General features: G+C 42.0%; 1 protein-coding gene across 2 annotated transcripts; it reads right to left on the bottom strand.

The window, feature by feature from the left end:
* Window positions 1-23,180, bottom strand: dzip1 (DAZ interacting zinc finger protein 1). Of its 2 annotated transcripts, XM_063212300.1 has the most exons (19): window positions 23,108-23,180; window positions 22,230-22,844; window positions 18,421-18,505; window positions 15,709-15,851; window positions 14,823-14,981; window positions 13,251-13,433; window positions 9,727-9,789; window positions 9,389-9,505; window positions 8,734-8,782; window positions 8,578-8,616; window positions 8,222-8,281; window positions 7,555-7,709; window positions 4,801-5,005; window positions 3,952-4,096; window positions 3,474-3,600; window positions 2,257-2,401; window positions 1,522-1,673; window positions 1,008-1,206; window positions 1-328 (listed from the first exon to the last, which is right to left on the bottom strand). In XM_063212300.1, the coding sequence occupies exons 1-19, from the start codon at window positions 23,108-23,110 to the stop codon at window positions 249-251; spliced, it is 2,724 nt and encodes a 907-aa protein (XP_063068370.1). In that variant the 5' UTR covers window positions 23,111-23,180; the 3' UTR covers window positions 1-248. The 2 variants fall into 2 exon arrangements, with proteins under 2 accessions (XP_063068370.1, XP_063068371.1); XM_063212301.1 differs by lacking the exon at window positions 8,222-8,281.
* Window positions 23,181-23,235: the final 55 nt, after the last annotated feature.

Below are 23,235 nucleotides of genomic sequence, written 5' to 3'. Positions count from 1 at the left end.
CCAAATACAAATATTACAATTTTAATTCAGTCAATGTTTCAGTGGTGGGGAGCTAAAGGATGATAATATTTCATGATTTTAAAGAAATAAAATCTATATGTCCACACAACCGCACCTTTAAATACCAAACTGTACCTAAAATACAAATATTAATTTTTTTTATTCAGTCAGTGATTGGGTGGTGGAGAGCTTGAAAATTAAAATCATATTTCATAATTATGTTTTGTTTTTGTAAGAAATAAAAGCTATTAGTCCTCAGAACTACTCCAGTCACTAAAGGACAGCAGGCTGCTCTTCAGTGTACTCGCTGTTCCAGCTTCAGTTAGTCCTGCAAAAGAATAGAAATATATCACTGGACGTATAAATACATGTAGATACACACACATACAGTATATATTTCTCCATTAAACAGTATTGATTTGTATCTGTAGCCTCATCATGTGTACGGTTTGCCAATGGAACATCACACTAGTCATTGATAAGATTTCACTATCACAGCACCACACTACTACGACATTACACAGAGTCTTTGCAGTAGATTACGGCCCGATTGCCATTGATCATTCTTATACAACTTATTCAACACGGTCCTTGTCTTCGTGCATTAATTGACTGCTTTGTCAAAAGCCAACATTCTTTTACCAGGGTTAGGAGAAAATACTCTTTCTTGACTAGGACACTCCATAAACTTAAAAAAGTTTTTATTTGTAATTATATCCACAGAGGACTTGGGCTTATGGCTTGGACCTACTAGGTCCTATGTGTATCTCACTATAGATAAATAAAAAGCATTTATAACTTTTTGGAGTGCCTTGGTCAAGAACAGTTCTTCTTGTCACCTAACCTTTATATATACTGAATATATAATGTACACAGTATACATATATATATATTCTTTATTTATTTTTTATCGATAAATAAAGAAAAACAAAAACAACATAGTCTCCAATTCAGTCAAATTAAAGACAAAGTTGTCAAAGTTGCGTCAGTGGCTAACAGTAATTTACCGGGTTTGGCGCTGTGTCCAGTAGAGGGCCCCCACACGCTGGTGCTGGTGGACTCCAGCGTCTTCTGCAGGGGGGTAAGGGTGGAGGTGGGCTTGGAGGCCTCGTCCAGAGACGAGATGTCCCAGTCGTCATCATCCTCATCGTTAGTATTATTGCTGTGATTTTCCTTATTGCCCTTCTTGTCATCCTTCACAGTGTGCTAGAATGCATCAGTTACAAATAGGTGATGTTGATTATTAGCTACTGTATGTTGGAATGATAAAGATTAGCTGATTCAGTGAACAGAGACTTTAGACAAGTAGCAACTATATACAAAGTAATGTTGGTTCATCAGAAATCAATTTGCTTCTTTGTGTTGCACTCGAAGTAGGTCTGTGTATCTTGTTAAATTCTGCAGCAAGAATATTCACTTCTCTGTTAAAACAAAACCAACTCCTTCTGCAATTTTTCACAGCAACCCACTCCTAAATCCCACAACAAACATCAGCTCCATAAATGCAATGACCTACTATACCTTAGGCTGTTCCACTTGGTCCAATGTTTTGGGAGTAGTTGCCCCAATGATTTTAGAGGTGTACAAGGTGTTGACACTCCCTGCCAGTTTGGGTGGTCCCTGGCTAGCCAGCTGATTCTCAAGGCTCCTGGTTAGGTCTTTCACCTGGTGACCTGAGGTGACATGAAACGTTATTTTTATTTACTGATCTACTGCCATATTTGATTAATTTGTTGTGATTCTTTTCAAATGATTTGGATTATTTACATGTATTACAAACTATTACATACTGCAATTAACTGAAACACTGTAAGGCTCTGATGGTCAAATTGCACATTGCTTCTGCAACCCTTTCAAGTGGATGTTCGGGAAATGCAACCCATAGTTTTGCAAGCTGATTACATACTGGTACAGTACATACTGTAAATGTGGATGATTATCAGGTGATGAATTATGTGCCTTTGAGAGAGGCCAAACAAGGAAGTACTATGTACAGTGAGTGATAAAATAAGCCCAGTGTGCATCTAAATGCATTTTCACTGTGGTCTAAGCCAGGCAAGACAGGCTGCTGATTTTCAATCTAACTTACATCCAGTTTTGTGGATTACGTTTCACAAATAAAATGGACATTAAAAAGTTAGTGGAAACCCTACTGTCACTGACAGTCAATAGCGTAAATGCTAACCAAGCTAGAAGAAAGAAAACAAAAGAAAGAAAAGAATAGTGTGTCTGTCTATCACAGGAACACATTCTGACCTTGCGTCCTCTTCTCATGTGTTTTCTGGTTGACTGGACAGGAATTCTGTAGCTGCTTAGGCTCGATCTCTTCCAGTTCGCTGCCTTCTGTCCACGTTCCATCGCTGTCCACCGCAGTAGCGGGCTTCTCTCTGCAGACCACCACCTGTGCCACATGACACCATGAGAAGTAGAGTAGAGAAGAGTACTTTAATTAATCCCGAAGGAAATTAAGGTGTCTGTCAGCTTACAGAACATACAGAACATACACAAAGACCTTATAGACATGATTGAACATTACAGTAAAAGTATAGCACACACTTGAGAACGTGTTAAAAATATGCCATCTTTGCGTGTCTTAACGCATTTGGCTTGTTTCTATGCTTTCTACAACAGTAAGTGACAGGTTAAGGCAGGGGTGTCAAACTCAGGCCCGGGGGTCAAATTTGGCCTGCGGAGCCATTTTATTCGGCCCGCGAGATCATTTCAAATGTGTATGACATTTGGCCAACATACACCATTAATGTAGCGTAACATGACTTGAACATGAAATTTGCTGTGTCACGGGATGTGCAGACACATTTGAACTAACAAATATGATGGGAAAGAGTGTGTGTGAAATTTAAGTATGAATATGAAGTGCCATTTTTAAAAATAAATGTTGAGTTCGGCCCGCGACTTCGTTCCAGATTTTGATTTTGGCCCTCAATCAATTTGAGTTTGACACCCCTGGGTTAAGGTGTTAAAGGAGTATGCCACTATTTTGGGGCTTATTACAGTTAAAATCGTTGGCTGGGGTTTATAAAGGTGGTAAAGTGTCTTATTTTTCATGTTAAGCGTTGTCTTGCTTTAAGACAAGTTAAAAGAGGGAATATGTCGCTAAGCTAGTGAAAGTCAATGTATCCGTGTAGCATTGTAGCATGCTACATGGATACATTGACTTTCACTAGCTTAGCGACATATTCCCTCTATTAACTTGTCTTAAAGCAAGACAACGCTTAACATGAAAAATAAGACACTTTACCACCTTTATAAACCCTGCCCAACGATTTTAACTGTAATAAGCCCCAAAATAGTGGCATATTCCTTTAACCATGCAGGGAAATTATTTTGCCCATGTGAGATTTGCAACTCTTTAAACGGTGTTAACTCGTAGGTCACAATGATAAAATGTGTCAGACCAACAGGTGGAATACACTAGCGTGAAAAAATGCTCCTTTTTATGAGATCAGGCTGACCTGTGGGATGGTGGGCCTAGGGAGAGGCACAGGCTCGTTTCTAGGCCAGGACCGTTTCAGAGGCTGAGGAGCCAATACTTTTTCTGAATCATCATCATCATCATCATCTGAACTCGATGGATAAATTCTAGGGATGAAAATCATTCAAGGTTATTTAACATGATTCTGTGGATTTTGACACATGAATAGGGCTGACCATTATCATTGGCATACCTTAGAAATACAGTATAATGAACAATAAACATTTTGAAAGCAATCAGAACCAACATTTATTTCACTATCAGTTCGTATCCAGTTGAAGTGGTGAATTCTGGAACAGCAAATCAGAGTGCATTTCCCAAAGCCATAGTTGCTAACTAGGTTAGCTACTTTGTTGTTTGCGATGCAATTTCCCATTGACAACTAACCAAGTTGCTAACTGGCTAACAACTATGTTTTCGAGAAATGCGCCCCAGTCCGAGTGCAGAAAGGGTCTTACTTGGGGGTGGAGGTGCTGGGTTGGGGCTTGGTGCGGCTGTTCTGCTGGGGTGCCTGTGGTGTCCTCAGTTGGGTGGGTGGGCTTTCTGACACCAGTCGGACGCCTCTGGACGGAAGGCTGTTGGACAAGGCCCTGGGCATGGCCACTATGAAGACAGAGATGCATACACATGACCATTGTGGAGGTCTTCATTTATGGTTTGTCTCCCCTTATGTGTTCTTGTCCAAAATTTGCGCACATGAAAGAATCTGTGGCGGACAGACGATTGCACAGATGGAAGGACGGGTGGCAGACAGGAGAACAGCACACCTCCATGACTTTCAGTAGGCGCACAGTACAAAATACAGTGTTAATGTAACTCAACTAAGAGTTAAAATTAACTCTGTTTAAGATGACATTTGGTCCCGCTCAAAAAATAGTGTTAATTGTACTCTTAGGTCAGTGTAACATTTTCAGTGTTAATTCTACTCAACATAGTATAAATATTAACACTGGAATGTGGCCACCTGCAGAATTTTACACTGACTTTTTGACTCTCCACAGTCTTACCTGGATTAAAATAAATTTATTCTGAAATATTGACACCCCATTTTTTTTTTACTGTCTGGAGCCATTATAAAACCTGTACCAGAGATATTCTATAGAGATATGCCAACATAATAGGTTTCTATGGGCACCTAACGCGACCAGGTTCCGGTCTGCCTAAAGGGGCGTGTCATAATGCTCCTACAATGAATAGAACAGTCCTTAGGTCTGCCTAGGTCTGCCTAAGGGGGGGCATAATAGAACCAGGAAACAATGGGCCAATGGAACCTCTCTCTCTCTCTACTCTCTCTGCCTGTGCTGTACCTGGAGGATCTCTGGTCCTCCTGCGTTTCTCGGGGGCAGAGCTGCAGCCGGCCAGCCTGTCCTTCACCCTCCGCTCCAGGCTGCGGGAGAGCTCTGTCCTCAGGCCCCGCCCACCAGGGCTGCCCTTGGCCTGCTGCTGCCTCCTCTTCTCCTGGACCGCCGTCATCAAGCGTTCAAACTCCCCTGTACACAGGCCCTGGGACTCCTAATGAACACATACGTTTAACATTAAAAAAATATATATATATTTTTTTTTTATGGGCTTTTTGCCTTTATTGAAAAAAGGACAGTGTAGATCATGACAGCAAGGAAGCAGCAGTGCAAGAGACAGACGGGGTAGGGTTGGGTAATAATGACCTAGGCTGCACTCGAATCTGTAACTGTAAGTGGGTAGATGACGGATAGGCAGCAAAAAACATTTTTTTCACAAAACATTGTTTATGAGGGAAAACAGTATATGTCTACGTAGTGCAGCAATTAATCTTTCAAAAAATCCAAGTGGTCACAATGTTGGTCTATTCATTGATTATTTATTTACGTTGATAAAGCAATTTGCTGAAATATGTCCTTTGGTGTGACGTTAAGAAATAAATATATTAAGTAATGTAGAAATGGCTTGATGGAGTTTTATGAACATTGTTACACTCTTCATATTTATTGCAATTTTTTTAAGTCTTAATTTAATGAGAAATTACCATTTAAGTATTTTTTTCCCATTAGATGTGAGATTATTAGAAACCTTTGAGGAAAAACAGGGATATCTTTCTTTTAAATGTTCAAAATTGTCCGAATTTATACTAACTTTTCAGGGACGATAATTTGTTCTTCCCTTATGCAATATTCAGTGTTTATCAAACATATTGTTTAGCTCAAACAAATATTTGAGCGTTTAAAACATGTCACACCGTAGGACATTCATGTCACGCTAAAGGACAGAAAAGCAAAACTGGGCCAGAAACAAATATATCAACATGATTATTTTGTCTTTTGATCATAATATAATTGTAGTCAATATGGACCTACACTTTACACTTATAAGTCTTTGAATCGTCGATTATCAGCCTATTGTAACTCTTAATCACAGCCATGCGGTCATTAAATGTAACCTGCAGACCTCATAAGACTCATACTGAAGTGTGACCTTGGCATGACCATCACACTTTTGTAGGTATGCTATGACTGTCAGACCATTGAACCTGTAGTGTGCAGTGACCAGTGCCTGTTTGGTATCTCAAGCTGGACAGCACATTTATGCTGTATATTGAGCTCTCCAGAGCATACTTTATTCATCTATACTCCTCTATCTGCTCTCTCACTGATCTTTCCTTCACTGTTACCATTATATTATATGGTTTCAAAGCACCATTAATGACATTTTATATCATTTGACAGTACCTAAAATCAACAGCAAATATTCATCAACAATGCATCAAAGTATAAATTCCAAAGGCCAATAAAGGAATAAGTAATTTGAATACACAATATTTATCTAGTCAAACAACAAAACAAAACAAATATGTACTACCAGTTGTTTTAAAAGCTATTTCTCAAATATCTAGTCCATTGGTGTGACCTGTTTGTCCTTTGGTGTGATACTCCAAAGTGTCACACCATAGGACTTTTACCATCACACCATAGGACTTTTACCATCACACCATAGGACTTTTGAGCTTTTGAGTTAATTTAAAGCCATGTCGTTGCCAACTGAAATACAATTTCACCTTTAGTAAGATTCATTTTCATACATCTACATAAGAAAAAAATATGAAAAATATACACTATTGTCAAAATGTATTTTATGGCTGTCACAACAAAGGACTACAAAACTAATACATCTTGTGGTAGCAAAACATAATTGATTGACTGAAGAACTCTGAGAGAAAAATCTAAAATCCACCCTTGCCATTGGCTTCTTAAGGGTCTGAAGTCACAATGTATGTACCGCTGGAGCTTCAACAATAGATATTTATCCACAGAATTAACCAAAAATATGATGTCACACCACAGGACATTGTTTTCTGCGACAAAGTTTCATAAGTCCATACGGTCTCAGAAAAACAGGAAAAAATTAAGCATTGCCACTTGCTAAAATAGACACCTTGAAAAACATGCCAGGGTTGTTTAGACAAATGACTGAGCTTTGATTATTTATTTAAAAATGTTTTAATATGGAGAACCAGGCTTGCCTCAGTCACACCAAAGGACAAATGTGACATTTGACTCAAAATTAAGTATACTTATTTAAGCTCTGGATTTATTACACATTACTTTTTCACAACAACGACATTAGTTTAATCATTTAAAGCATTGACAATTTTGAAAGCATGAATTTACTTAATTTTAAGAGCCTGCGACAGCAAAATTTACACGTCACGTCATCTACCCAAATGTTGAGAAATTATTTCTTAAATGACATAACTAGAGACTAAAGTTAAGAAGGCAAAAATAGCGTGTAACCCTCTTCCAGTGTTTGCCTGTCCAGTGTTTGAGTTTATTTCCAAAACGGTGTATCTCCATTTTTTAGAATGTTGGGAAATATTTGTATTGGGCAGTCCATTGCTTTGCATTGCAAAATGCATTTTGTATAGGTTGAAAAGTATATAATATTTGAATGGCAAGAATTCACACATAGGTGATAGGCCACCTGAGCAGCTATTTTCTGTAATAAAATGCAAAAGTCAAAAATGGTGGATACACCGTTTTGCAAATAAACTCTTCATTTATTAACCATAACAAAGGCGTATCAACACTTACCGGTCTGACACCCAGAGAGTGCAGCTGGTCCGCCAGTGTCTGCTCCACCACCTCCCTCACCTCCCTCCGAGCTCCTGGGTTCTTCAGGAACGCCTTCACCCTCTCCTGGACCTCACGCACCACCAACGGCCTCTTCTCTGATATACTTGAGGAGTCTGTGAGATAAAATAAAAAAATAACACATACATCACTACACATACATCACTATCACTACACAAATACACTACACACCTTCAACTTTCATAACATGGTGAGAAACAGACAGTCTCCCACATCAAGGGTGGGATGGTAAGATGGTGAGTCCCACATATGAAGGCGGATGGGATGGTACTACCAAATGAAAAGGAAACCTTTATAGTGATGTTTACAATGGGTACCACTCATGGGCCTATTCTCAGAACAGAGACCATAGAAACACAGATGGAGAAGAAGATCGAGAAGTTGCAACTGGTTCTATGGAATCATGAGTGGAGATTCTTCATGCCAGACAACATGCATGATGTCCATAGGCCGACTTGGCTGTCAATCAAATCAAAGCCTACCGCAGAGTATTTCGGTCGATAATAAGACGACGAATATGATGATGACTACAACATCAGCCATACAGGCTAGTCCATGAGAGCATGCAATCAGTCTACAGCATGCCACAGAGACCCGGGGCGTTTACCTTTGTCCTCCTCAGAGAGTTCCACTATGGGCTCCAGTTTATTGAGCAGGTGAGGGGGGTCTGCTCCAAAGGGAGGTGGAACAACAGCAAGGCATTTAACGTGAGCACTCCACACTGTCAGCGGAGCATGACACGATCGGTCTAATATTCGGCTGACACGGCTGCTATGTGCTATTTTATACCAGACATTTCTGATGCACTTTTAATGCTTGTTCAGTCAATGTCAGGTGTTTGTTATCTCTCTTTTTTGCAAACATATTTGGTGAATGCATTAACTTGTAGATGGAATCAGCATAAATTGTCAAAATGTATACGACATTCAAACTATTTTAACTATCCTTTTTTGATTCACTTACCATGCACGACTGGTTTGGCCTTGGGTTCTGGGATAGGGGCTGTTTTGAGAAAGAGAAGAGCTGTGAAGTTTCTGACAAGATAATGCTGCGAATTCAGAACACAGACAATATGTTAACAAAGCAAGGCACTAATTACCCACAGAAAAGTGTACATACCTGGAGACTCCTTGACAACTGTAGATGGTTTTGAAGACACCAGGTTCGTCTGAGAAGAAAAAAGCACAACATAAATCTCTGTCCGTTCAACTTTTTGTCCGAAGTCTTAGCCAACGTCGGTAAAAGAACTTGAAAGTAGCACATAAATACAAAATACGATGGCATTCAAAAATAGAAACGAAAAATGTATGCAATTGGTTTGGCTGATTTGTTTTTTGTGGCAAACATTATGTAAACAAGAACCAAAATTCCTCCGATTTTCAATATAATCAGCCCAAATGTTAAGGTATGGTTATGGTTCATTAACCTGATTATCTTCGACTTCCAAATCTCTTCTGAGACTTGGTCTGACCAAGAGCATATCGATTAACATTTCCTAAACATCATGGTTGATCCGCCTCCCTTAGTTTGCTACTGGTTGTTTGCTTCCCGACAAAGTGGGAGGAGTTCCCGATTTTTCCGGGGGTCAGAAACTATATTTCTATTGCTCCTGGCCTGACTAGAAGCAACGCTGAAGGTGTTGCGTCACTCGGAGGGCGCGGCCTGCCTAATGGTTCATCTCCAAAGGACCGAAAGGACCAGTAGCTGATAAAAGCACTGCAGGATATCCTGAACAAGCGCTCTGCTTCCTGTGACTGGGCCACTGTTGTCTGACCTGCGGCAGCTGATAGTGAAGGCCGTTTCCCTCCTTCACCGTCTGTTCCGTCTGTCTGTGCGGCTGGGTTTGCTCACGGGACGATTTCTGCTGTAAGTGCTGCAGGTCCTCCCTCAGCTGTGGAGACATACAAGAGACAATACGAATTAGACATGACACAAACAAAGAAACCGACTCGTTTATCTACATATGTAAAGCAAGAATTGGTCAAATATTGTCCAATATTGATTCCTTTGCATAATAGAGTACATATGACAAGTAAAAGGCATTCAATCTTTTATCTGCGTCAAGGTCTGAGTTTTTTTTTTAAGCTTGTTTTTATTTCGCGTATGTTTTACCTGTTTCTTCACCGTATCGTTTTCCTTCTGGACTTTAAGCAATTTGGCTGTCCATTTCTCTTCCTGGAAAAAAAATAAAATATCAAAAAGCCATTTATAAAACGCACAATTGACAAATCACAAGATATGATTGTGCAAGATGCATAATATGAATGTGTATAACAGAGTATGTGTGCAATAATGTACAATAATGATGATATAATAATGCACAGGTATGTTTATTCATGATTGCTCTTTATACTAACAAGTAAGACAGCTTCAGCACGACACTACACAAACTCTTTATTACTACATTATGACTTGGTCATTGCCATTCTGATAAAAACTAAGAGGGCTAGAGTATGTAATCTTTTTAGTAGTTTATTTCCGGAATTTAGGCTGCCCATTTAATGTATATTCACCACAACCATCATTTTTTAACAAGAAAAAGTCGATCTTCTCCATGAACGTAAATTCTCCATGTCGTTTTGAATTCTTTAAAGTGGTGGTTTGCTATTTTAGACATAAAGCCCTGTTTGTGTGACTTCTGGGGTGAAGTAGAGATGTTCTCATCACAATTTTGACATTTGGTGCTGAACGGAGCATTTGGGTATTCAAGACTGCAGCCCCCCCACCTTTACATTGACTCAAATAGAGCACTCAAGCAATCGATCATAAAATGGCATTAAACCTTCGTTTGTGGAGACATAAAACTCACCGAGTGGTCAGAGGTGGGCAGCTATATGTTGGCTTGAAAATCACAGCGAAATACGCTTCCAGAGAAGATATATTATCATTATTGTCCGTCTTCATTGATTGTATTGGTTTGACTAGTATTACTCCGCGCGACCGGAAATGGGGGTGTGTTTGTTTACGTTACTATCTATGGTTTGTATGCAAGCTGTAGTTTTTATAGCCAGTCCCGCTCAAAGATAGCCGTTCTACCTCACTCCTTGATATCTACACAAACAACGGCGTCTGGGGAAAAAATAGGTCCTCCAAATGCTAAACAACAGTTAGAAGGCAATTTTCGGGTCAATTTATCACTGTCTACCACTGTGAGTTCCAGGTCTTTTCGAACGGAAGTTTAATGCCATTTTATGATCGATTGCTTGAGTGCTCCATTGGAGTCAATGTAAAGGTTGGGGGGCTGCAGACTTCAAGTCAAGTCAAGTCAAGTTTATTGTCAATTTCTTTACATGCACTGGTCATACAAAGAATTTGAAATTGCGTTTCTTGCTCTCCCATGCAGACATAGACTAATCTAGGTAAGGACATAGACAGTATAGACATAGACAGTACTCATACATGGACATAGACAGTATGGACGTAGACATTGCTCATACAGACATTTAAAGTGCAAGACTGGACAACAGAAGACTTGTAGAGAACATACATTAAGAGGAGGTATTTTGTTGTGCTTTTTCTAAAAGTCCTTTATAGCGTTCTGACATAGTAATAGTAGCATTTGAAGAAAATAAATAATTAAAAAAGGTTTTATTAAATACACCAGCAGCAGTATGTGTGTGTGTGTGTGTGTTTGTATGTGTTTTGTGTGCGTGTGTGCGTGTGTGTGTGTGTGTGTGTGTGTGTGTGTGTGTGTGTGTGTGTGTGTGTTTAGTGCAGGTAGAAAGTGCGGTGTGCGTCTGTGTGTGTGTACCTGTGTATGTGTGTGTGTGTGTGTGTGTATGTGTGTGAGTATGAGTTGTGTGTCAGTGTGTGTATGTTTGGGTTTAGTGCAGAAAGTGCAGTGTGCTTGTGTGTGTGTGTGTGTGTGTGTGTGTGTGTGTGTGTGTGTGTGTGTGTGTGTGTGTGTGTGTGTGTGTGTATGTGCATGTGTATGTTTTGAGTTAGTGCAGGTTGAAAGTTCAGTCACAGATGTAGTAGTGCAGGTGGAATGTTCAGTCGCAGATATGGTGGTGGGGATGAGGGGGGGAGCGTTGTCAGTGGCCTGGCTGGCTAGAGGCTGACAGTGAAGGGAGAGTGGGTTGAGTGTTCAGTATCTTGATTGCTTGATGCATCGTGCTGCTTGCAAGCCTGGTGGTACGGGAACGGAGGCGCCTGTACCTCTTTCCAGAGGGCAGGAGGCTGAACAGTTTGTGTCCAGGGTGGCTTGTGTCTTTGATGATCATCAGTGCTTTTCGGGTGAGGCGTGCGGTGTAAATGTCCTGCAGGGAGGGGAGTGGTACTCCAATGATCTTCTTCGCTGTGTTCACAACACGCTGGAGTGTCTTCCTGTTTTTCTCCGTGCAGCTTCCTCCCCACACTGTGATGCAGCTGGACACGACGCTCTCTATGGTTCCTCTGTAGAATGTTGTCATGATGGAGGGTGTAGCACTTGCCTTCTTTAGTTTGCGCAAGAAGTAGAGACGCTGATGGGCCTTCTTCGCCAGTGATGTAGTGTTGGTGGTCCAAGAGAGGTCGTAGCTGATGTGCACTCCAAGGAACTTGGTGTTGCTCACTCTCTCCACAGCATCACCGTCGATGGTCAGTGGTGGCAGTTGTTTTTGGACCCTCTGAAAGTTGACAACAATCTCCTTGGTCTTGTTGACATTCAGCAGGAGGTTGTTGTCTTTGCACCATCTGGCCAGCAGGTCTACTTCTTCTCTGTAGTGGGTCTCATCGCCCTTAGTGATGAGGCCCACCAGTGTTGTATCATCCGCAAACTTCACTAGATGGTTAGTGCTGTGGGTTGTTGTGCAGTCATGTGTCAGCAGCGTGAACAGCAGGGGGCTGAGAACACAACCTTGCGGAGCCCCCGTGCTCAGGGTCAGGGTGCTTGAGGTGTTATTCCCTACCCGTACTGCTTGTGGTCTCTGCATCAGGAAGTCCAGCAGCCAGTTGCAGAGGGAGGTGCTGAAACCTAGTTTGTCCAGTTTTCTGATGAGTTGTTGTGGTATTATGGTATTGAATGCTGAACTGAAGTCAATGAACAGCATTCTCACATATGAGTCTTTATTGTCCAAGTGGATGAGGGCTGGATGGAGGGCAGAGCAGATTGCATCCTCCGTGGATCGCTTGGCTAGGTATGCGAACTGGTAGGGGTCCAGGGTGGGGGGTAGGGTGGCTTTGATGTGTGACAGGACTAGCCGTTCGAAGCACTTCATGATTATGGGCGTCAGTGCTACAGGACGGTAGTCATTGAAGCATGATGGTGATGATTTCTTCGGCACGGGTATGATGGTAGCAGCTTTGAAAAGTGATGGGATGACTGCTTGCTCCTGCTTGCTCCTTGAATACCCAAATGCTCCGTTCAGCACCAAATTTCGAAATTGTGATGAGAGCATCTCTACTTCACCCCAGAAGTCGCACAACCAGGGCTTAATGTCTAAAATACCGAACCACCACTTTAACATCTCCTGGCTGCAAGACCTTTGGTCAGACCACTAAATACTACTTTATTACTTACTAAATATTCATGAAAATATCAAACTTGTGAATGGGCGGCATACCTCTTGAAAGTAAACAACTAAAATGACATACTCTATCTTCAAGGCATTTTTTAAGTGCCAATGTGACCACCATGATGATGTCATACTGCAGACCTGGGCCTGTAGCAGATGCTCCAGCCTGAGGATCTCCTGCTGGTGCCTGGTCTCCTCAGCATGATGCTTGTGATTGTCCCCATCACTCGGGCCGGGCTCTGGGGTCCTCTTCTTCCAAGAGTCCTGCTCCTCTTCCATCTTGGCCACCAGAACACGATTGGTCTCCTGCACTTTCATCAGTTCCTGAAAGTGGGAGAGAATGTTTGTTTATGTCACTATGGCGAACACCAGGCTCAGGAAGGTGTTCCAAGAACCTGGCTCAGTATTAAAACAGGTTTAAAGTGGTAGTTCGCTATTTTAGACATTAAGCCCTGTTTGTGTGACTTCTGGGGTGAAGTAAAGATGTTCTCATCTCAATTTTGACATTTGGTGCTGAACGGAGCATCTGGGTATTCAAGACGGCAGCCCCCCCCACCTTTACATTGACTCCAATGAAGCACTCAAGCAATCGATCATAAAATGGCATTAAACTTTCGTTTGCAGAGACATGAAACTCACCGAGTGGTCAGAGGTGGGCAGCGATACGTTGGCTCGAAAATCACCGCGAAATACGCTTCCAGAGAAGATATATTCATTATTGTCCGTCTTCATTGATTGTATTGGTTTGACTAGTATTACTCCGCGCGACCGGAAATGGGGGTGCGTTTGTTTCCGTAACTATCTATGGTTTGTATGCAAGCTGTAGTTTTTGTAGCCAGTCCCGCTCAAAGATAGCCGTTCTACCTCGCTCCTTGATGTCTACATAAACAACACACTATCGCTACCTACTGGCTGGATGTCTACTACTATTCAACGGCGTCTGGGGAAAAATAGGTCCGCCAAATGCTAAACAACAGTTAGAAGGCATATTTTGCTGCAATTTTCGGGTCAATTTATCGCTGTCTACCACTGACCACACGGTGAGTTCCATGTCTTCTAAAACAAAAGTTGAATGCCATTTTATAATCGATTGCTTGAGTGCTCTATTGGAGTCAATGTAAGGTGGGGGGGCTGCAGTCTTGGATACCCAAATGCTCAGTTCAGCACCAAATGTCAAAATTGTGATGAGAACATCTCTACTTCACCCCAGAAGTCACACAAACAGGGCTTAATGTCTAAAATAGCAAACTACCACTTTAAGTGCATATCTCAGGTTAGTGTTCAGTCAAAATTGTGGAATTGCTGTGATAATTCTCGTGTTTCAACCATTATCCATCGTTTTTTAATGCAACAGGACATCAGAAAACGAAATATAAAAATGGATGCATTTTCAGTAGCATGTTAAGAGAGTTCTACTCTATTGTGTGATGTTAAGCGAGGACGCTCATTAGTCGACATTCATGCTATTTTTTTGACAGCATCACGGGACAATCATCAAAGCTTTAAAGCTCGCTAGGGGAGGGTCACGCAAAGTTTGACGACCAAGGGTAGAAACCTTCCAAAGGCCCCGAAAATAAATAACGAACATTTACTAGCCGTATTGGCTGGTGATGAAAAAACGTAAATTAAGTGTGGGATGAGCACAAAAAAAAAAACACTTGACAAATACTCTAACTTTCAGACCTGTATCATTATAACAATGGAAACAGTCACCTTCTCCAACATGGAGTTCTTGTGGTAGAGTGAGTTGACGTCTCGCTGGCAGCTCTCCTTGATCTCCTCTATCTGTCTGCTCATGGCCACCCTCTCCTCCACCCTCCACCTCTCCAGCTCACGCTTCAGCTCCTCCTGCCTTTCACTCAGATCCGGCTCCTGCAAAACAAATAAAAACAGAGAGATATTTGGTATTTGAGTCAACATTTGTATTTGGATTCATACATTGTTGGGACACTTGGTCAATTGTGAGTAAATACACAAATGCTATATTTTTCAAAACTTTCAAGCTTAAAGGGACACTGTGCAGGATTTTTTTGTTTATTATTTCCAGAATCCATGCTACCCATTCACTAATGTTACCTTTCTCATGAATATTTACCACCACCATCAAATTCAAAGTGTTCATTATGACTGGAAAAATTGCACTTTTCATACATGAAAAGGGGGATCTTCTCCATGGTCCGCCATTTTGAATTTCCAGAAATAGCCATTTTTAGCTGTAAAATTGACGGTACTTGGGCCATACTAGAAAATAGTAGTTTATTACTTTGTAAACTTTCATGAAAAGATAAAATTTGGCAATAGGCAACCCAGTTTCAATGAGCAGCATATGTGCAGTACCTTTTTTGACCATTCCCTGCACAGTGTCCCTAACATTAGATAAATAACGTGCTGCTTTGGGGTTGTAATTTAAAAATTTGCCATTTGCGGTATACGCTTTGCTCCAATCGACAGTCCAGGTGAAACCATAGATGCAGTAGATACATACCACGTACTGTCACTTCTGGGAAAATCGTTTTCATAAATCATCAAGCCAAGTTCTATGTTGTGTATACAGTGCATGTCGATTGGACTGTGAATAATAAAAGGCCACCATATTAACCTGGCTGCTCCTGGCCATACAGGCTTGCTGCTGCTGTTGGGTCTCCAGCTGAGATCGCGTCAGTGACAGCTGCTCCTTCAGCTTCTCAATCTCCTCCTGGAAACGCACAGACTGCACCTTCTTCTGAGCTTCCGACAGTAGTTCTGAGGAGAAACATTTGTCATATTATACATCTACTTTTACATTTGCTTTTACATTTTACTTTTTTTGAATCATACCAAATCAGGAAATGGCACCCATGAGGATGCGATAAGCACCTAATGAATGCAAACAGCAAAGGTGGCCATGCTAGTATGTCCAGCAAGTAATAATGGAGTGCCTTGAGCAAACTTTTCATATCCCAATCCAAAAAGCTATAAGTTAATCACAGAACAGGAAGAGGGCTCCAGAGTGCGACCAATTTGGTCGCATATGCGCCCATTTTTTTCAATGGTGCGCCTAAAAAATATTTAGGTGCACCGGTGCGACCAGCCATCAGTAGAACAAAATCAATTACCAAACAACCGTTTTAATGGACATAAAATTAATAGTCATTCTACAGTAGTGGCCCATCATCACACAATAAAACTTGTCGATGCGGTCATTCCTTCAACTCCGCTGAACTACCGGTAGCTTTCTCCCCCTTCCTCGTTCACAGGCAGCCCGACGTTTCAGAATAGAATGTTCGACTTCGCTCAACTATCCGAGTTCACATGTGCCAGCGAGTTTTGTGTTCTCAACCAGGCGAGTTTTACAACGGACGAGAGAGTTACAATCACGGTAAAAACAGCAAAATGACTTGAGGATATTTTAAACACCAGAGAGTCACAATCACGGGGAAAAACTAAATGGCTTGAGCGGATATAAACATTGCCACACAAAAAAGCAAACGGGTGCGGATAATTGCCCGTTTCAGCCGCGTGCAGAGCTGGCCAAACAACAGGTGACGCGCTAGTCTGTCGGGACTTCTGTGACAGTTTTTTGATAGCGACTAGGGCAGGCTACATACGGCCTATCAGTCGGCAAGGCATCGTTCATGCATCTCGAGACAGCACGAGAGAGGGAGAGAGAGAGTGAGCGAGCAAGCGCACTAGTGCTGTCGTGTCTGTTCGTAGCGCTTGCTAAGATACCACAATCATTATGCAGAGGGAGAGCGCTCAAAAACGGGGAAATAGACAAAACCCAATTCACCTCAGATTCCACTGTAAACATAGGCTAGGCTATTTGTGTCTAATGATTTTAAAAAGCATGACATTTTTAGCAGGGTTTGTTAAAAAAAAATCTATACATCCATCTATCCATATATCTATCTTCATATTGTAACTCTGTGCTTGTGCCGTGTGCGTAGCCTTATTGCAGAAAAGGCTGGTATGTTGATCTTACTAGTCAAACACATACTCACTAAAAGGCTACTAATTTGGTCTTTTCTACCAGCCAAACTGCTGGTAGCCAAGATGTGTTAGTTAGGTAGCCTACTGTCATGTCTTTTATAAGGAGCACATTTGGAAGACTAGCCTATAGCACATGAAAGGCTCCAGGTCTTTTAAAATATAGCAACAATAATAGAATAATAATAATAATAAATATTATTATTATTATTCTTGCTATTATTATTGCTATTGTTATTTTTTATTATTATTTTTTAAAGCTGAGGTGCGTGTGTGTATGGGGTGGTGAAAACATTTGGGTGCACCTAAATTTTGTGCTGGTGCACCTAAAAAAAATTTTTTAGGCGCACCAGTGCAACCAGTGCAAAAAGTTAGTCTGGAGCCCTGGGAAGAGATTTTCATTGTGTTTCATGGCTTATTGTAATTGTATCCTGTAATTATGGTAGGAAAGAAGGCAATCTAAGGGGGTGAGAGAGATGATGCTCTGGAGGTGGTTGGGAACACTGACAGGTCAGACTGAAGATGCTGTCTGTGACCGCCGCCATACCCACTGTATGAAAAGAAGTGAGCAACAACTGTGTGGATCTGATGTGCACATTCTGCAGTGTTCATTCGGTCCTCTACAACAGTGTTTCTCAACCTGTTTTTTAGGCGAGGCACCCTTTCAATTCATAAAAAATTTCGAGGCACCCCAAACCAACAAGCCATAATATGGCATCGCATCCGATACCACACAAACTTAGAAAAGTAACACATTTGGAGACGTCACACGACCTACGTTTGAAGTTGAAAGATTCCACTGACTAGCATTAACTTATCAATTTAGACAAATATGTATTATATTACATAATTTATTTATCAGCCATGTTTACGCGGCACCCCTGAGGGGGGGCCGCGGTACCCCAGGGTGCCCCAGCACCCCTGTTGAGAAACACTGCTCTACAAAGTGGGGCAGAGGTGTATATAACAGTGTACACCTACCTCATTAGGTAGGTACAGTGGAATAACAGGCGTATATACTATATAAGGGCATGTACTAGTGTTGTAATTACAATGGTGGTAAGAGCAAGTTAATTTTACTTCTACTTCATACACCTCTGAAGTGGGGGGTGTGTCCCAGTGGTGTAGTCTACTTTTTTATGGTGGGTATACTGTATATTTGAGCATTTTTTGAAGTGGGTATACTGTATATATTTGTGCTATTCAAAACAATGGATCAATCACTTTCAAGTGGGTATACTGAAATCCCTGAAATGTAGAAGTGGGTATACTCCGTATACCCGCGTTCTGCGTAGACTACACCACTGGGTGTGTGATGTGTGAGAGCATGCTGAAGGTGACTCACTGATGTCATAGTCCTCATGATGTCGGCGCTGCATGTGGCTGTGTAGAAACGTGGCGTTCATGAAGGCTTTATCACACAACTGGCACTGAAACAGAAAAAGACCATACATCATACGTATACTACATATGGTTGAAAAGTAACGTAACGAAGCCAATTTTGGTCTCCTAGGGGACTGCACTTTATGCCATTTGGACTAGTGAATCCCATTGAAGTGCACACACTAGTCCGTAGTAGACACACTAGTGCGTAGCAGTGGGCTGCCTGCTGAGCGGCGCCCGGGGAGCAGTGTGGGGGTTAGGTGCCTTGCTCAAGAGCACTTCAGCCGTGGTTCGGTCGGGCCTTGAACCGGGAACCCTTGGGTTGCCAGTCCCGTGCTCTACCCCCTGAACCACGTACATAAAAATGAAATAGTCCTAGGACACAATTTCTTTCACAGTTTCATAAATTGGTGGGTAAATTGTTACTTTGCTGAACCACACTCAATAATGGTTCAAAAACGTTCTAGAGGCATATTTATCTTCTCTGTAGGCAAAATCAAATGGCATGTCATAATGTGCCGTTATCTTTATTAAACAACGTCCTGTCTGAATAATATTAAATGCAATTACCCTTGCCATTCTTCACAGCTCTAGCCTAGTAGCATACCGCAAGTCTGGAATAGGATGACATAATATATTTTTTTCCTATTGACAATAAATACTGGAACAAACAGTATCTTAAACACTCACACCACTCATCACACTAAACATAACAAAGGAAACCCACTGGCGAAAAGAAAATGTTGAAGGATGAATGAGTGACATCACTGACTGTGTGTGCATCAGTGACTGCCAACATGCCTGGAGAATGGCCTCTTTGTGTGGCAAAGTGCAGTAAAATGAGCGGGTGTAATTGGCGAAATCATTGTTGAAATTGAATTAGCGAGGTGCAGATAAGCGTGAGCAGAGAGATCCTATACAGCAAGCCTTGATCTGTGAGTAGAACAATCTTGTTTGACATATGATAATTTATGCTTTTTGAATTTATTTCTGCATTTTATCCTCTCTAAAATAAAGTATTAATAATTTGACAAACAAGGCATTCACATACTGGACAGACAGACTAGCTTAAATCTACTGAGCATACAATATTTCAACTTCATGGAAGCCTTATGACCGCATGGAAAAATCAATGCAACCACCGTTACAGTGTTTGTCTTTGCCAAATAGATTAACCTTACTATTTGGACAGCTCAACCACAGACTCAGCGAAACCCAAACAAATCAATTCACATCTATCTAACAACTGATAACTGAGCTCTGGGGGCTCAGTCAGGAGGGCAAGTGAATCGGAGAAAAGACACTACAACCATGGGATGAAATCATGATTTCAGAGATGGGGATGACAGGTCAATGTGTGAAGTCACTCTTGTTAACCTGTAATATGATATGAACAACACTGTTGTTGGATGGTAATTACAAAAAGAGAAATAAAGGAGGGGGAGGGGTGAGTTTACAGATGAATACGGACAGGCCATGAATGCTGAACATTAAATTAAATTCTGTTTGTGAAGGTGGGTGAGGGGGTAGACAGTACAGTAAGTAAGTTATCAGTCAGACATGTGACTATCATGACTAGAAAGGCTATATAGTTCAATTTTAGATCACGATATGAAGCAACTTTAGTTTTTATGTGCAACAGCATCTTTATCTTGTCAGCGGACATTATCAAGGTTGGAAGTGTTTTTGTTGTCATGGTGGCCACCTTGACTGCCAAGTGCAGGGGGAATCCCTGCAAACACACCGTCTTATTGGCTGATTTGAGTGAGTCATCAGTGTGGGGGGAGGGGCATTAGTTTAGGCAAGCACAGCCTTAAGTACAAGGGATTGTGGCGGGCTTTATTGTCAACAGGCGAAACCATCTGCTCAGCCTCAAAGCTGCCTACAGGTCTGAAAACAACATGTGAGAAATAATAGCCCAGTCAGTAGGTTAGTGGTGCGCACATCCAAGACGCAGGTGCATGACAAAAGGCCAAAGTATTGTAGAAATAAAGAAGAATGTCCGCACACTGCTCCCGTGTTGCTTTTTTATTTTTCTCAAGTGAGCGCTTTCGAGCTTTCGCTCTTCATCAGACTTAGAACTTAGAAGAGACTTAGAAGTCTGATGAAGAGCGAAAGCTCGAAAGCGCTCACTTGCGAAAAATTTAAAAAAACAACATGTGAGAAATAATAGCCCAACAATAGCTGAATTATCAAAAGATTTGATTGGGCAAAGGGCAAAGAAAGAAAGAGAGAAACAACCACAGTGCTACCTAATCTGCCTCATGCACAGGCAAAGGTGACTTGGTACATGAAGAGGGGTAAGAATTCTGCCGTGGTGGTCTGTGTGTTGTTAATTTAAAGGGACACTGTGCAGGAAATGGTCAAAAAAGGTACTGCAACTATGCTGCTCATTGAAACTGGCCTGCCTATTGCCAAATTTGATCTTTACATGAAAGTGTATTAAGTAAATATTTTATAGTACGGTCCAAGAACAGTCATTTTTGCAGCTAAAAATTGCTATTTTTGGAAATTCAAAATGGTGGACCATGGAGAAGATCCCCCTTTTCATGTATGAAAAGTGCAATTTTTCCAGTCATAATGAATACTTAGAGTTTGATGCTGGTGGTAAGTATTCATGAAAAATTAACATTAGAGAATGGGCAGCATGAATTCTAGAAATAAACAACTAAAAATCTCACACAGTGTCCCTTAAGTCCAAATGAGCATGCGATTCACTTTTGCCACCACTGATACTGATCACACAGCACACACAACCAAATTAACTGTATGGACTGTATGGTAAGCGTATGTGTTGGGAGCCGGTGCCCAAGACAGAAGTAGGCTATATGGGGATGACGCCATGCTCAGGGTACCTCAGTTACAGTGAACCTGTTGACCCTTTGACTGCAGGATCTTAATCAGCCCCTGAAGTAAGTTATGTCACCTCAGCAAAGAAGACAACAGCAACTATGACAGCCTACTATGAACTAAATGACCCCCTAAACCCCTAAATAATGCACTGATTTCATGAGGAGCTCAACTACCACCACCTACCACGAGATACAACCAGGGGCCTATACTGCAAAGCTGATTCAGGAGTAAACCAGGTTAAATTAAGAGGTAAATCATCAAATAGAAGAGAATGACAACTCCAGGCTCTTCTATTAGATGATTTACCTCTTAACTTAACCTGGTTTACTCCTGAATCAGCTTTGTAGTGGTATACTATAGGCCTCAGCACAGCACCATGACAATAAACGAGGGGTTCATTTGGGAATTGCACTGTGTGTGTGTGTGTGTGTGTGTGTGTGTGTGTGTGTGTGTGTGTGTGCACTTCAGGGGGTTATGAGCTATGGTTTCTGGGGTCATAGTGAATAAGCTTTTTGATGACTGAAAAAGTGTGAAAAAGGGTTAGCTGTCGTTGATTCTTCATCATAATGCGACATAGACTTCATGAAGAAACACACAACACCACACATGGTGCTGCTCACCTTGTGATAGACTGGCGGATTTAACCCATACCCATGTTTTTTTTTTAAACTGCACATTGTGTGTGTGTGTGTGTGTGTGTGTGTGTGTGTGTGTGTGCGAGAGAGAGAGAGAGAGATTGTGATTATTATCAATGTCTTATATGTTGAGTTTAACTACATATTGAAGACTGGTCAAGCGCAATTTCAAACGTCTGTTCTGAGCTAACCTATAGTGACATAGATGTTTGACAATTAAGTGCACTTGACTTGACTACAACGACCAAAACACATCACACGACCACACCATTATGATGCTCACCTTGTGATAGCTTGCCATGCCCGAGCTGATCATGACCTGCTGCGAGGTGATGATCTTCTTCCTCTGCTTCAGTTCATCTTTCAGGCTCTTCAGCTCAGCGTCACGCTTCTCAAACGCCACTTGCATCTGCTCTTTCTCCCGCTGCTCTGCCTGGACCCTCTCCTCCGCTGCCTGCAGACTGAGGCTGAGGTAGTCCTGGGAGTGAAGCAGGTACTCCACGGTCAGCTGTGACAGGCGGAAAAGCTTCAGCAGCGAGGCGTCCACCGGCGCCTGGCAGCGCTGACACCGTTCTGCGTCCACGCTGCAGAAGGTCACGCCGGTTATGTGGTCCTGCAACGTCTGGAAGTCCAGCTCGCTGGCCACACGGTCCACGTCTAGAGCGCTGATGCGACGCCAGTCCACATTCTCGCGCCGCGTCCGGAAGCGAAAAGGTGGTAGCGAGACGGCAGATGAGGAGTGCGCGGAGGTTGACATGGCAGCCACGGAGCCCGTGTGGTGGCTGTTGTTGCTGGATCGCTGGCTTTGTGGAGAGCTCAGCAACGAGGGTATTCCGACAGATGTTTGGGCACCCTGGCAGTCCGGCTGGTATGGGTAGTAGATGTTGTTGAAGAAAGGCTGAAAAGGGGGAAATATGGTAGACTATCAGCATCAGCACACCATCAAAAGATATCGAATGGATACAAAAGCGACAATGCTATGTGCATCGGGGGTGTCCTTGTTGAGGTAGTTCTACAATTAAGTCGACGAATCCAGAACCGTCAGAAAAAACGAAACCTCGTCGTACAGAAGATTCCCAAGGCTGCTCCTTCTTACTTCTATTGAAGTCTCTTCGTAAGATATAGACCACCTCCTTATCATCCTCGGTGGTGTTGTCTTACCATTTTGGTCTCTGCTGTGAGAGAATCGCACGAGCAAGCGTCTGGCTGCGCCTCCCTCTCCAGCAGTGCGTGGCGTCCTACATGTTACCATGGAGACAAAAGGGCTAGGTGAGCAACAGACAGGGGAC

Source organism: Engraulis encrasicolus, chromosome 12, assembly GCF_034702125.1.
Source record: "Engraulis encrasicolus isolate BLACKSEA-1 chromosome 12, IST_EnEncr_1.0, whole genome shotgun sequence".
In the NCBI taxonomy this organism is placed as follows: domain Eukaryota; kingdom Metazoa; phylum Chordata; class Actinopteri; order Clupeiformes; family Engraulidae; genus Engraulis; species Engraulis encrasicolus.
The sequence above is the reverse complement of the archived record's forward strand: the minus strand, read 5'-3'. Positions and strand labels throughout refer to the sequence as shown.

Coding starts and splice junctions, on each gene's coding strand:
- dzip1 (XM_063212300.1), bottom strand. Junction 3,601..3,951: donor CCCAGCACCTCCACCCCCAA/GTAAGACCCTTT, acceptor TTTCATCCCTAG/AATTTATCCATCGAGTTCAG. Junction 329..1,007: donor TGGACACAGCGCCAAACCCG/GTAAATTACTGT, acceptor ATTCTTTTGCAG/GACTAACTGAAGCTGGAACA.